This window comes from Chenopodium album, chromosome 20, assembly GCF_948465745.1.
Source record: "Chenopodium album chromosome 20, dcCheAlbu1.1, whole genome shotgun sequence".
Lineage (NCBI taxonomy): Eukaryota > Viridiplantae > Streptophyta > Magnoliopsida > Caryophyllales > Amaranthaceae > Chenopodium > Chenopodium album.
Genome location: NC_137853.1, coordinates 10,238,924 through 10,253,370, shown reverse-complemented (window position 1 = coordinate 10,253,370; position 14,447 = coordinate 10,238,924). Strand labels below are relative to the sequence as shown.

General features: G+C 35.5%; 2 protein-coding genes across 3 annotated transcripts; one reads left to right on the top strand and one right to left on the bottom strand.

The window, feature by feature from the left end:
- Window positions 1-219: 219 nt before the first annotated feature.
- LOC145597714 (E3 ubiquitin-protein ligase APD2-like) lies at window positions 220-7,640 on the bottom strand. Of its 2 annotated transcripts, none has more exons than XM_081653952.1 (10): window positions 7,191-7,640; window positions 5,471-5,577; window positions 5,164-5,289; window positions 4,899-4,989; window positions 4,510-4,584; window positions 4,320-4,402; window positions 2,944-3,090; window positions 2,257-2,323; window positions 1,360-1,666; window positions 220-739 (listed from the first exon to the last, which is right to left on the bottom strand). In XM_081653952.1, exons 1-10 carry the CDS (start codon window positions 7,474-7,476, stop codon window positions 664-666), a joined length of 1,365 nt encoding a protein of 454 aa, XP_081510078.1. In that variant the 5' UTR covers window positions 7,477-7,640; the 3' UTR covers window positions 220-663. The 2 variants fall into 2 exon arrangements, with proteins under 2 accessions (XP_081510078.1, XP_081510079.1); XM_081653953.1 differs by having other exon boundaries at window positions 2,251-2,323; window positions 7,191-7,633.
- A 2,594-nt stretch (window positions 7,641-10,234) lies between these two features.
- LOC145598978 (meiotic nuclear division protein 1 homolog) lies at window positions 10,235-14,447 on the top strand. Its single transcript, XM_081655377.1, has 12 exons — window positions 10,235-10,346; window positions 10,775-10,835; window positions 11,643-11,723; window positions 12,007-12,123; window positions 12,280-12,318; window positions 12,426-12,533; window positions 12,624-12,686; window positions 12,783-12,834; window positions 12,997-13,041; window positions 13,133-13,212; window positions 13,424-13,502; window positions 14,286-14,447. The coding sequence occupies exons 2-11, from the start codon at window positions 10,833-10,835 to the stop codon at window positions 13,493-13,495; spliced, it is 660 nt and encodes a 219-aa protein (XP_081511503.1). The 5' UTR covers window positions 10,235-10,346; window positions 10,775-10,832; the 3' UTR covers window positions 13,496-13,502; window positions 14,286-14,447.

Sequence of the window (14,447 nt, the reverse complement as noted above, 5' to 3'; positions counted from 1 at the left end):
CCCAAATGGAAAGTAAATATTATAGGCTATGAATGTATTTCATGAAGGATTGACAAATAAAAAAAATTAAAAAAGGAAAGCTATAGAGTGGAGGGAAAATTTTTAACCAGTGAATGACATGTGTCATCACTGGTTTCGCTTTTAGTATTAAGATATTGATTGATTGATTGTCATTAAACTTTCTTACTCCTTGAATCTTTTTAAGGGGACATGCCTCAATAGACAATTATACTATAGATTTACAATGAAATAATACAAGAGCGTACATTTTGAATTTTTGACATATACAATAAATATACTATCCAGGTATCTGTACACAAGAGGAGAGAAAATTACAAGGGAGTAGGCGAACGTTAAGACTTGAGACTATCCAGAGAAGCCAACTGAAAAGCAGTTGTACTCTTCACCCTGCCTAGTGATCCCAACAATGATTTACATGTATCTGTTTATGTCTGGACTATAATGCAATAGTACAGAAATGGTAAATGGTTAACCCAGAAAAAATACGAAGGCCTGACCATTCACCCAAGAGTGCCCTATATAAGTAATGATGCATTCTCAACCGATGGCAATATAAGAGGCTAAAAATATAAGCTCTCAAACTGTCCAGCTACAAGCCTCGAGAGAGATGGAGAACTGGGGGATTGCATGTTACTCCTCACATTAGACAGTGTATATTCTTCTAACCTTTTTCATCTTGCGTCGACAAATAGGGCAAGTACCGGCAATTTCAGCGATTCTGAGAAAATGGACAAAGCATAGAATAAAATTCATTTTCTGAATGAAAAACAATCAGATAGCACATATCCAGTAAGTATACCCTAGCAAAAGATGAAAATGCAATGAGATCATAGTAACGAGTATTGCTCTTACTGTGAGCCACACCCCCTCCCCCCCACCCCCTGTTCTCGCAAAAATCCTGATCACAAAGTAAACCTAAAACCTTTTTTTTACAAAAAATCAACCTAATACGGTATTGGTGAAGCTCAAATTAGCCATTCTACCCTTTTATTGACCCTAGAGACATAAATATAGATCATACCAAGTACAACTTATATGATTATCATCCAAGTTATAATATTCTTTATTATATCTGTCTTTATAAGTTGCTCTTCCATTATCTGACTGCTTACTAGCCTAATAACACAAACACAGATAGATGGCAAACAGGGTCCCAGACTCCCAGATTTGCTAAGTCTTTAATTAGCTCGTTGCTTACAACTAGGATCGCATAACAACATTAAGAAATGGTCCAGCTTCCCAGCCCACTCAGTCTCACATTAGCCCTTAACCTTTTCCAATAAGCACAAAAAAAATGTAGTAAAGCAAACAGGAAAACATAGAAAAACGAGCATATACCTTATCCCACAAGTAAAACAAGTGGCACAGTGGCCACAAGGAATGAAAAAGCAATCTTTAGGTGCATCAAAACAAATAACACACAGTCGCCTACATCCTTCTTCCAAGTCCTCTTGGGCTTCATCATCATTTTGTGAACCAGAATCATATGAAGAACCCAAGCTAGAGATTTCATCATCTTTCTGAGACAACAAGGGAGCTCTCTCCGATCCCAAGTCTCCTGATTGGTTTTCGGTAGATTCTTCCATGTTACGTCTGATTCTATTCAAGAAGTTGAATGCCCATAACATGATCGAAGTCATCCCACCTACATTTACAAGCACCAGAATTTATGATTTACTCCAGCAATACTAATTTACAAAATTTCTTTCTTTTGGTTTATGAACAATAATCCTCAATAAAGGATATCCAAAAGCCAAAATTTGCTAAACTCCACATTTTCAATCATTATAACAAGCTATGAGACACACGCAAATTGCGTGTGCATCATAAGAAATTTACATGCATGGCTCGATTCTCTTTTTTTTCCCGAAATATTATCTACCTTATTCTGATAAATTGATGAAATCATAGAGGTTAAAAATTATAAAAGATGAAAGGGATATTTTGGGAAAGTGAAATTTATCACCCAAAACCCCCTTTCACTTTATATATTACTATAGATAGAAAAGACCATTCCCTTACTTCTGGTTTATGAACAATGATCCTAAATTAAAGGATATACAAAAGCTATAATTTTCTAAACTTCACATTTTCATTATTATTTAAAAAAGAAAAGGCCAATAGAACAGATAGTCAAATTTATCATTTATTACACAATTTAGTGTCAACATATTCTTATAGCACATAGCAATCTCTATTATGACAACAGAAGAAAAAGATGAATACTACCTATACCGAGAAAATAAGTCATCCAGCGCGGTTCATAAGATAGTTTGACATACTCTCTGCTGTTTTCAAAACCCTGCAAGCATACCCATATGAACAAAATATAAATTGAATAGCTTATAGATTACCATTCCATGAAAAATCATACATCAACACGACAATCAACAATTCAACACAATCCAGAAATGCATGACGTGAATACAGCTTGTTGTATTCAAGGCCTATAAAGAAAGAAGCAAACTAGCCAAAGCCAGAGTATCTAGAGGTATGTTTCTAGAGTCAGGTTCATGGAACATATTTTATTCCTGCCAACCCTAATTAATTCTAAGTTGGAGTAATGTAGACTTGAGACAAAACTAAGAATCTCGAGGGTTTAGGCTGAGCAAAATTGAATACATGTGCATATTAGTAATGGGAAGATGTTTCTTACTATAAATACTATAGTTATTGATAATACTAATGTTCCCATTAACTCTCTGTTAGCCTGTTGCTATTACCACAATTGACATGATTTAGTTGTCTGTTATATATTCTCAGCAGTTGGCTTTGCACTCCTTAAATCGGCCATCTAAACAATGAGTGCTATACGCATGAACACCTATTAATTATAAAAGGATAATAGAGAAGGAAAGCTACTCAAAGACAGTGTCCCTCACTTGCATAGACATAAGTACAAGTAACAAAATAAGCCCTCACCTCTAATGGTCCTGGAGTAGTCAACAAAGCAGCATTTCCACCTGGGAAAGGAATCTTTAAATTGCACCAACCTTGAGTCAAATTACACTTGTAGTACGAAAATGCAGTGTTATGCATGGAAGATAATATTGTGAGATTCAGTTCAACCTGTTTAGAAAAACGACAGCAAAGCAATCCCAAAAATCAGCATTACTCTAAAAGCGACACAAAGAGGAAGTCATCACATACAGTGGATGCAGAACATTAAAACCAAAGCCAGGATAGAATGTTTACTTGTATGTACGTGCCAAAAACTAGCAGTAATATTTTCAATTAGTAAGGATAAGAAGCGAAACATATCTGACATTTTGACTTCTGGCATTCTTAGTACAATATGTATCTGGCATATTGACTTCTAGTTGAGCATAGTACTGTATGAAGACTACATAAATTTTCTAATTATGTTAAAATAACTCCAAAGTCCTTGTACAAATTTTCACTCTCACAGTGTCACAATAACCAATGTGGGCCATTGGATTAGGAGAGATCTAAAGATTGAGAGTGGATGTGCATCAATTTGGAATACTATTGGCATTTAAAATCCCCCTCATACAAAAGGTGCACAGAATAAGTATTTAACCTATTCTTCATACTTAAACAAAAGGAATATTAGCATGTGAACATTTGACCCTTCATTGTTTGTTGGGAAAATTCATGACACAGGAATTTGGTTAGTGATTTTAAATATCTAAGGGCTTGTTCGTTTTTGTTTGTGCTTCCAATTTCACAAAAATATGGAAACCGGAAAAGTAGTTTCCCCTTTTTTGTAGTCGATATTCAAAATTAACATGATTAGTACAAGTATGATTAAGTTTAAGTACACAGCCTATATCACATAAATTGTAATTTCTAAATACCAACAACTTAGAAACTAACAATGAAGTCAACAATACCGAACAAGCCCTATGCTTAGGCCTTTGGGTATGAATACGGAGACAAATTAGGTCAGTGATTAAACTTTTCAAACAATGACTGCATTCTCTCCTTTGAGAAAGTAACCAGCTGTTTGTCACAACTAAAAGTGAAGCTTTTTTTTTTTTTTTTGAAGAAGAAGAAGACTAAAAGTGAAGCTTCAGTACAGTACACTGGCTTTCTCAACTGGCACGGCAGAATGACATTGCTAAGGCTGTCAAATCAAATCTCTTAGTATTCAATGGTTACGCTCTGTCAATGACTTACAAATCAAGGCAATTAAGAGCAATGTAAACTATCATAGGTTTAAGCCTTATTTAGATGAAAATATAGAAAATTCTACTGCAGCAAGTCAACAAAATCCATGTCTACCAACAGAGAAAAGGCCATGTTTCCTTAGAGTAGATTAATAGGAAAAAAAATACCTCCACATCCTCAGAGTTAAGATTTCCAACAGCGACATAATAGTCGTAAGATCTTGATATATCCTGTGTGATAGAACCACTTCCTGAAATAAAAGAGCTGATCAACATAAGACTAGCTTCAACATGCAAGTCAAGGTTAAACCATACAGATTTGTAAGTGCATGTCGGTATAAGCAAAACAAAATCTTACCACGTATGACATTCCATGACAAAGTGCCATCTGAATATGAAGGATCCTCCAGCCACTCAGCAAGTCCTTCAATCCCTGAAACATAAGAGATCAAAAATTGAATCTTTTATGCCTTCTCTACCCAAACACATTTTCTATTTCCCTATCTTAAGGTGTGATGCCCTGAGATTTATCCTAACTAAATAGTATTTCCCTTTGAGGAGCTTCTAACCCACCCCCACTCCTGCCGATACCTCCCCTAAACTTTTTTTCCCCCTTATTTCCCCTCAGATACCAAAACTAAAAAATGAGAAAGTGAACTGCAAAGATAACAACGGGTATGTTTAATGCAGAAAATTTCTTGTAGCAAAATCCAGAAGTATAATAAACCTCAGAAAATATAATCATACCTTTTGCTACTACGAGCAACAAAGAAGATGAGCTTTCCACATTGAACGATATATTGATCTGAGACCCCTTATTCAAGTAATATATCCATTCCTAGAAAGTTGAATGAAAGAAAACGAAGCAAATTATAAAGTCAATCAAATAATCAAAAGTAGCAGACATACAGCCAAAACTTAAAAGAATGATGAGGGGAGCTCGAAAATTGGTTGTATCAAAAAGTTGAAGAATGGACTAAATCAAACGGAAGAAGAAAAAAAAGGGCCGTGCCTTGTGAGACTCCGGTTTAATAGAAGCATTCACAGATTCAGACCAGATCTTAGTGATCTCTAGTGGAGGATTTTCATAGAACCCATAAAGCACAGGAGCAACCTTCATATGCTTTGATGTTTCCACCTAATAATACACAAACAAAAAAATCATAAGGAACAAAAAAAAAAAAAAAAAGCAGCTCCATTTCTGCAGCGCATGCACTTGAGCAGAATTCAGAAGTCATTCCATGGGAGACAAAAATAAAAATAGAAAAGCAATAAGATCTCTTTTCGATATAGAAATGCACTTCTGTATGTATGTTTACCTTTACAGTATGTACAAATAAGGGGTTAGCCCGTAACAGAATGGAGCTATATGGGCCAATTTGTAAATTTTCCGATCCAAAAATACCCATAATGAGTGTCATAGACACTGCAAGAAAGATGACATTTGGTCAATTAGCATATGAGATAACATAAAACCAGGGGTTGTGAATTTCAGTCTGCATGACTGAGTCCAACCTCCTCAAAACAACAGAAAATATTGGCAACAGATACAAACACAGATGAAAAGATGGAAGGAAATGTGCATCAAAAACAGATTATTAATTTTGACGCTAAATTTAGAAACTGCTGATCATCGATTTACTCTCTTCAAGTTTAAAGCTGTTCATTCATCATGCAAAATTTTAAGTAATGTTTAAGGGAGGTGTGGAGACTGTCAAACATTCAATACCATAACCTATTCTTGACTTCAACTATACAAAATAACCACCACCACCCCCCCCCCCCCCCGGGTATACTCTCAAAAAACATTTATTTCCTTCTACCCAACTGCACCACCAAATATCACACCCCACCCCCCACCCCCCCCCCCCCCCCCCGGGGGAGGTATACTCTCAAAAACCATTTATTTCTTTCTACCCAACTGCACCACCAAATCACCCTTTAGAAAGCCCAACTTTATTTCATCCTCTTCTTTCCAAGCTACAAGAGCAACTTTAAAAAGTCTATCAAAAAATCTTTTCCGCCTGTCATACACTCGTGCCTCTTTCAAAGAAACAAACAAATGGAATCATAGCCCTCTTGATGAGCCTACTTTTTATGTCTAGCAAGCAACGGCAATTTAACTTATAGCTCTTACATCTAACTATCTAAGTGAGCCTAATTCATATGGCTGACAAGGAAAGGCAGTTTAATTATACATCTTATGTCCAAGTGAGACTACTCCATGTGCCTGGAAAGCAAACCCAGCCCAAGGCCAGGTCCACAAGCAGGGTCAATACAGACTTATTATAGCTCATGGCTTTACATACTTCTGAGTTCTGATTGACAAAGATGCATCTCTTTTTTTATTCAAGGCCTACTTTCCAAATTAAGAAAGAAACTCATCAAACTTAAATGTAATGTTTTTAACTCTTTTACCATGCTTCTTGAATTTTGTTATCATGACTTGCATGAATGAGGTATTTGATTGTAAGGGATAAAGGAGGAAGATATTTGTGGATGACCATACGGAATAATCACTTTTGGTTCATGTAACCGACCCCACTTATGGGATAAAGGCATTGATTGATTGACTCGGTGAATGAATACTTGCCAAAATCCTAGAGTCTACACTATACAGAATCCTAGTTGCCTTATTTAAAGTTCTGTAGAAATCCTACACTTTCCTACTCTAGTTTGATACAGGATAACTTCATCAAATTCTTCCTCGACTAGGCGACTAGCCCTTCAAATTTTTCAAGAACATACAGTCCTCGGTTGATTTCTTCTGTCATTTCTAATTGCTATCCCATGTTTTTTACCCTCTTCCAAACAAAAATAATAATCAAAAACCAAATCAAGTAACTTTTCCAGGATTACGAGCTAAATTGCCATTGCTCAACAATGCAATGCTTCAAAAAAGTAAAACAGTATCAACAACACAACAATCCAAAATCACAATTGAAATTCAACCTAATCATACACAAAAACAGCACAAGTAACAACATCAAACAAACCAACTAATGAATTAATAACAAGTAAAAGGAAAAGAGGAATTACCAAAGAACCAAAAAGTTAGAATAACAATAACACAAGACAAAGTATCATCAGCAGGCGGGTCCTCCATCCCCGGCGACGACGACAACCGACGCTGCACAGGCCGAACACGATACGACATACTCGATTGCTGCCGAATAAGCTCCGGCGAAGACTCCACTTCTCTCTCCTCATCGGAAAAAACTTCCGGCAACCTCGTCGGAAAACCGGACGACGTCGTCGAGGAAGTCGACGGACCTTCGTCGGCCGACGGTGGCGGGGACAAGGAGGTCGAAGATGTTGCCGCCATTAAAGGGGGTAAATTGTAAACCCTAGGAGAGAGAAAATTGGGGGAAATAGGGGGAAGATTTAAGAGGAATTGGAAGAAGAAAGAAGAAGACTTTTTGCGTGTTGGTGGGAAGTTCTTCGGTGGTCTTCTGTTGAGATTGGGATGAGAAAAGGGGGAGAGAGTGGTAGTTGATGTCAATGTCAACTAATAAGGCGGCAGGTAATTGGATAATTTATCATTAGCATTATGATATTTTTTTAATTCTATTTTTATGGAATTATATTGATATTTGTTTTGTAATTCAACTCTGTTTTACACAAAAAAAAAAAAAAAAAAAAAAAAAAAAAAAAAAAAAAGGCTCACCTAATGGTAAGGTGGGAAGCCGATAATAACTCTAATGGGGCGTTTGGTGCGGAAAATGGAATCAAAGTGGAAAGGAAACAAACAGAGATGGGGGGAGGTAGGGGTGTCCATTATTCGGATAAAAACTGAAATCCAATCCAATCCAAACCGAATTATCAATTTGGATCGGATTGAATTTTTTTGAAAATTCGGATTTTCGGATCGGATTGACCTTGTTCGGATCAAAAAAACCGAAATAACTGAATTATGAAAGCGTTATTTTACAAAAAAAATATTGTTAATATTAATCATGTTAAACTATATTCGTGATTATAATAATATTAATAATGTAGCCTATGTTTTCAACTCTTGTATAAATCATGTACTACTATACTTTCAAGAATTGAATTTTATTATTGCAATTTTATTTTTGTAATTGCATTAGACCCAAAAAATTTAGCAATGTATTTTAATTCGGATTTTCGGATTGAATCTAAATAACCGAATTATAATTCGGATTGGATCGGATCGGATTTGGTAAGTAATTCGGATCGGATTGGATTTGAAAACTAAAAACCGAAATTTAGTTCGGATTGGATTGGATTTGGGCTAAATCCAAACCGAAAACCGAATGGACACCCCTAGGGGAAGGAATCATTTAGCTATTACCTTTTCATTTATTTGTTTTAATCATGGAAATGGTATTTGTTAAAAGGATGGTAAAGGTATTTGTTACCCTAAGATTTCAAGAAGTACGTAACAAAGAAGGGGTAACCATTATTCTTAGGTAATGGTAATTGCTATCATGCTCTTTAACCAAACACACGGTAACGGTATCGGTTCGAATCCGTTTCCAATCCACAAAATACATTAACCAAACACCCCCTTTAGCTTGTTCGTTTGGGTCCTTTCCCCATGACGTTATTACTTTGGCGGAATTGGATCTTGGCTATATTTTCTTTCAAAAAAAATTAGGCTTTTTTTTTTGGAACAAAGATAATACGTAAAGAAGATAATTTTTTTTTTATTTGAAACCAAGTAAAGAAAAATAATATAAAACTACAATAAACTGTAGTACAAAATAGTCCATAAAAAGATATTTGCGAACAACCCTATGCACTCGACTACATTTTGCACCCACTCGATTCACCTGACAGCTTGTAAACGATCTAGTAGTTAAACCCACCAGTGTACTTGTTCTTTTAAATCGAGGAGAATTGAATACATGATTCTTGAACACTTCCTACTAGCCCCTGTGAATGGCTTTCTCCCAAAAGGACTATCATTCTTGCTGTTGTCAAAAAAAAAAAAAAAAAAGGACTAACATAGTTAGTAAGGACAATCATTTGCTTTGAATAATAGTGCACCGCTTAAGCAATTGTAGACTGCCAAATGAGAGATGGTTGAAACTCTCAAATGGGTGTCATTTGTTGCTCCACATCATAGGAACTCTTGAATGAAATAGGGATAGAGCCGTAGAGGTCAGTGCTTCCTATTCTTCATATATCTGGGGACATCTGTCTTGAATTCTTGATAAGGTGACCATTTGCTTCGAATAAAGAGTGCAATACTAGGGCATCGGTGGACTATGAAATGAGAGCCAACATGAACTCTAAAGTGGGCATTGTCTGCTGCAATAGTCCACTAGGAAACTTAACTTCTAATCCTTATAGTATGAAAGACATTTGTGAGCAAACTTAATTCGAATTGAGATGTTACACTTAAATTTCATAGTAAATTAAATGCTCGACTACCGTACCACACTTTGCACCCACTCAATTCGCCGACGACATGCAGAAGATCTAATTCAACCCGCCGTCGTACTTGTTCTTCTAAACTGAGGATAAGAATACACTATTGAGTATTGATGGCAAAGTAGGTGGCACTAGTGTGCAAAATAGAAGTGAATTGAACAATTTTATTACTTTCATTGGTCAGATAAATATGAAAAGAGGGTTAAAAGGAAGAAAACGAGTAAATCTGTCTAATAAATACGGAGTAGTTTATTCAAAATCACAAGGTGAGTTTTCTAACACCTCCACCAAACTTAGTTAAGTACTAGAGATTTTTAAAACAAAAAACAGGTCAACCAATCCTCGAAGCATGTAAAGGCGTAAAGCCGAGGATGCCCCATTGATCTTCGAGATAAACGAAATTTGTTTATCTAGTGGCAATTTCGTAAATATACCAACAAATCATCCAAGTCAGCACGATGTTTTCGTAAATAAGTCTATATTTGTGGGACTTGCATATTAATAACAGTTGTTGACTTATTTACGAAAATGTCATGTTGACTGGGATTTTGTTGATTTATTTAAGAAATCATCAAATAAGATAAACTTGTATTTTCTCCGTAAAGCCCTTCGTGGGAAAGGAAAGAGGGATTTTCTATTTTTCTCACCGCCTGTTTTTGAAAAATTCGGAATTAGGCGGTTATTGGGCTTGTGTGCAGAAAATAGTACTCCCTACTTCTACTGTTTCTAGAATAGACCAAGCTCATCATCTTCACAAAATCACCATTTCCTTTTCTCTTTAGGTTTTCTTCCAAGGTTAGTCAAATTTCCCTTTTTGTGTTCAATATTTAGCCCTAAACTCACATATTTTACAAAACAAATATAAGTTTTATCTTCAGGTTTTGTTTTGATGTATTGATTTGTTGGTTAATTTGGAGGAGTAATGTACTAATTGCTGAGAAATTGTGATAAATTGACCAAAATTGTGCGTTATATGATATTAGTTTGTTTGATTGCATGATATATATTTCAAAATATCAAAATTGTTCTCGTTAATTTTTTCCTTTTTGGATTTTGGAATTGTTTTCACCTATGTTAGCATTTTGATTTTATTTTTTTGGGCTTTTATATTAACTGCATACCATTTCGATTGTTATTCTTCATCTGAAAAAAATTCTGAATCTGCTTTCTGCAAGTGTATTGTGAATGTATTGATAAACTTTTGAATTATTTCGATTTTGTAGGGTTTTGGAAACCCTGTTGATTCTGTGGGTGATTATTCATTGATAGTGTTTTGCAAACATGGTGAGTTTTCATTTTGCTCTACTTATAAATTTGTTATGCCTTGACTTTTCCATCTGACATACTAATAAGTTATACTTGTACTCGTGGTAATACACGAGATACTTGTCAAGTTGCCAATATACTGCCTCATCTTCTTGTCACTGTTATACTCTAATATGGAGTACGAAGCATCACGAGTGCTTATGTCCTACACTCTTGCTGCAAAATATGGCAATGACCCGTGCTTGAGCTATATCATTTTGGAGCTGAAATGGATGCCAATGATGTGACATACATTGCTACACGCTTTAAATTTTGATAATAAAAGGTGCGAGAAACTTTTGATAAACTGGACTTGACTTCGGATTTTCTGTGTCAAGATATATTAATAAATAGAAAGAAAGGAAAATTGAGGTTTGCGAGCCTCTTTACGCACTCATATTATGTGATCAGGGGAGTGAGGTACATTTTCATGGATAATAAGAATGAATGAAGAGTTATAGATGGATCACAGGATGAGGGACAGGAATGTTCATGTTGAGTTTAATTACTATTGATTGTCCCTTTATGATACCCATTTTGCATTATAGACTTATAGAGTCTAGACATCTGAATTGTGAATTTAATCAGAACGGGGTAATGCAATATTGCAATCATTATTCTGTTATTTTGCCTTGTTTTGTATCCTTTTCACTACATTGTATTAGCTTGTTTAAGTTTGTTTTGTCGATAAATTTTTTGTTTCAAGTAATAATAGAATCTGCTACTTGTTTTAAGTTGAGTATTTACGAGAACTCTTATCGTTTATTGTCAAAATGGCGGTGGCAGTCCAAGAAGAGAGGTCTTTCACTTGAAGAGAAGCGTGAGAAAATGCTTCAGATATTTTATGACTCACAAGATTTCTACCTTGTAAGTGCAAATCATCTGTTTTGTATTGTCTCTTACATCCTCTTTTATGATATTTGGATTTAAAACAATGCAAAAGTGTGGACCATTGTTATGCTTATAACTAGGGGGTAATGTTAGCAGCAATAAAGAAGCAACTTAACATGCTACAATCCTCGCTTAAGCTAGGTTCTATATGGTTGAGCTACTACTGTCTTCCTCAAGCTTAGTTATCTGTATGCTTTTCAAGACATTCGTCCATTATATTAACCTGCACTTTGAATGATTTTGCTGTTGTTAATTTCAGCTTAAGGAACTTGAAAAGATGGGGCCAAAGAAAGGTGTCATTAGTCAATCAGTGAAAGATGTTATCCAAAGTCTTGTGGATGATGACCTTGTCTTGAAGGACAAGATTGGAAGCTCTGTAAGAATGTCTTAACTTGAAAGTGATTTACTTATGTACTCAGAATAATGACATGACTTGCCATGCTGTGACAACGAATAGCATTATCATGTTTGACTTAGTTATTTTTCCCGGCTACATTAAAGCATGATTGGCTGACCATCTTTCTTTTGCTAGATTTACTTCTGGAGTCTTCCTAGCACTGCTGGGAATCAGGTAATCATTTGTAATGCATTTTACAATGGATCTTAAGTTGAACTTTTAGAAATTTAGGGAACATGTGACTTGGTTCAACAATATAATCTGAATTTATGGTTTGACAGCTTAGGAATGTGTCTCGTAAACTAGAATCTGATCTTCATGCCAGCAAGAAGCACTATGGTGAATTGGTGGAACAGTGCGCTGCCCTGAAGAAAGGACGCGAAGAATCTGTCAGTCATTAGCTTTATCATTGAGCTGTAATAATGTTTTGGCTGTATTAATGACATTCAATGCCTTAATATGCAATTTGAATTTTTAAGGATGAGAGAGATGAGGCTTTAAGCGAGTTAAAATCTGTTCAGCTGAAGCACAATGAACTGAAGGTTGGTTTGTCCTAGTTTGTCACAGTGCATTGGTAAAAGGAAGTTTCTTTTTTTTTTGTGATTTTGATAACACTATCTGATAATTATTTTCAATAGGAGGAACTGGCCCAGTATGCAGATAATGATCCTGCTGCTTTTGAGACAATGAGTAAGGAACATATATTCTTCTTCTCTATGTTCAACTGTGTAGTTCTGAAGAGAATACTCTTGCTCTATCTCTGTTTTGTCTTCTGATCTTGCTGGTAAATTAGTTAGCTGATATCCATTCAGAAATGACTGATTTCTGAACTGTCAATGTTGCCTGTGGCAGAAAAAGCTATAGAAGTTTCATACTCAGCTGCCAACAGATGGACAGGTTTGAACCCGTTATTTTCCTTTATAATGCTATAGATAGATTTTACTAGTTGCTGCCTGTGTTTTTAACCCCTCTCATAATCAATGCACAGATAATATTTTCACGTTGCGGCAATGGTGTGCTAACAATTTTCCACAGGCTAAAGAACAACTTGAACACATGTACCAGGAGGTATCGTTTTTAATTTACTCAATTTTTGAATTTTGACTACGTGCATCTATTTAATAGTACTATATTGATTGCCTGTGACCATCTTTGCTGCTTTGACTTGCAACTTCAAAAGCTATAAAACTTAAAAGTATAAATGATAGGATTTTTGCTTGTCGTTTTGACAGCTTTGTTCTACAAATAATATTCTATGATGTTTTCCTTTGTGCTGCAGGCTGGAATAACAGATGATTTTGACTATATTGAGTTACCAAATCTTTCTTCACTTGGAGCTCCAGATAACTAGTTAGAAGGTGAATATATCTTTATGCTGCCTGGCATAGATGCATATTTGTTTATGTATCAAGGGCATAAGTCGCTTAATTAAGCATTTTGGTCAGCATATGTACTTTTTACTATTTGTTTCAGTTCAGTGATTTGATTTTTTTGGCACTCATGTTCATATATTAATGAGCTCTTCTTTCAATTTTGATATTATAGATATTGTTTGCTTCCGGGTTGGGGACTATGGGTGAAGGGGAAGAGAGAAAAAGAGAGAGGGGAGGGGGGGGAAGCGCAAGGTGTCTGTTGTCTGGGCACACTAACCATTATGTTGAAAGGGGAGGAAATTTTGAGAGTTAATTCTTTCTGATAAAATGACTGCTCATTTGGTAAAAAAGTGAAAGTACTCAAATCCAACGGAACTAGTGTTGCATTTGTCCTTCTGGTTGCATATTGCTTCGTTGTATTTAATTACCAAATGCATCTACAAATGTCAATGCTCATCACAATATTTTCTTCTTTTTGACTACATTTCAAATTTTTGGTGCAGATTGTGCAGCTTCTTTGCTTTCTTTTTTATTTTCTTGTGGCTAGTTTAAGGGCTTATGGTAGCTGATGCAAGATTGCTTATGTAGCTATATTAATTGATGTCATCAATGTCGCCTCATCCATTTTTCTGCTCAAAAGCTTGTCTTTCTCAGTTTTCCTGAAATTTTATGATCATCAATGTCTGGTGTTAATTGAAAGTTTGTCCAAGTTTGTCTTATACGCTATGTGTTTAATTGCTGATAATGAGTTTACTTTTATGCTTGCAGACTGGAAAGCATCATTTGTGCTGGTTGCTAGTCGAGGAATTTTTCGTGAAGAACAAGACTGAATGTAATGTGTATCTGCTTGTGTTTGAGGTTTGACCAATTTGCTGTAAAAACTGCTCAGCTCTATCCATTTCCCTAGAACTAGCAAACTTTGTTTAGCTT

Excerpts from the sequence above, each read along its gene's own strand:
- LOC145598978 (XM_081655377.1), top strand. Across the intron at positions 12,534-12,623 it reads AGAAAGGACGCGAAGAATCT|GATGAGAGAGATGAGGCTTT; the intron begins GTCAGTCATTAG and ends TGAATTTTTAAG. Across the intron at positions 13,213-13,423 it reads TTGAACACATGTACCAGGAG|GCTGGAATAACAGATGATTT; the intron begins GTATCGTTTTTA and ends TTTGTGCTGCAG.
- LOC145597714 (XM_081653953.1), bottom strand. The coding sequence starts at position 7,476 with ATGGCGGCAACATCTTCGACCTCCTTGTCCCCGCCACCGTCGGCCGAC. Across the intron at positions 4,990-5,163 it reads TTAAACCGGAGTCTCACAAG|GAATGGATATATTACTTGAA; the intron begins GCACGGCCCTTT and ends TCAACTTTCTAG. Across the intron at positions 4,403-4,509 it reads GTCATGGAATGTCATACGTG|GAAGTGGTTCTATCACACAG; the intron begins GTAAGATTTTGT and ends CTTTTATTTCAG.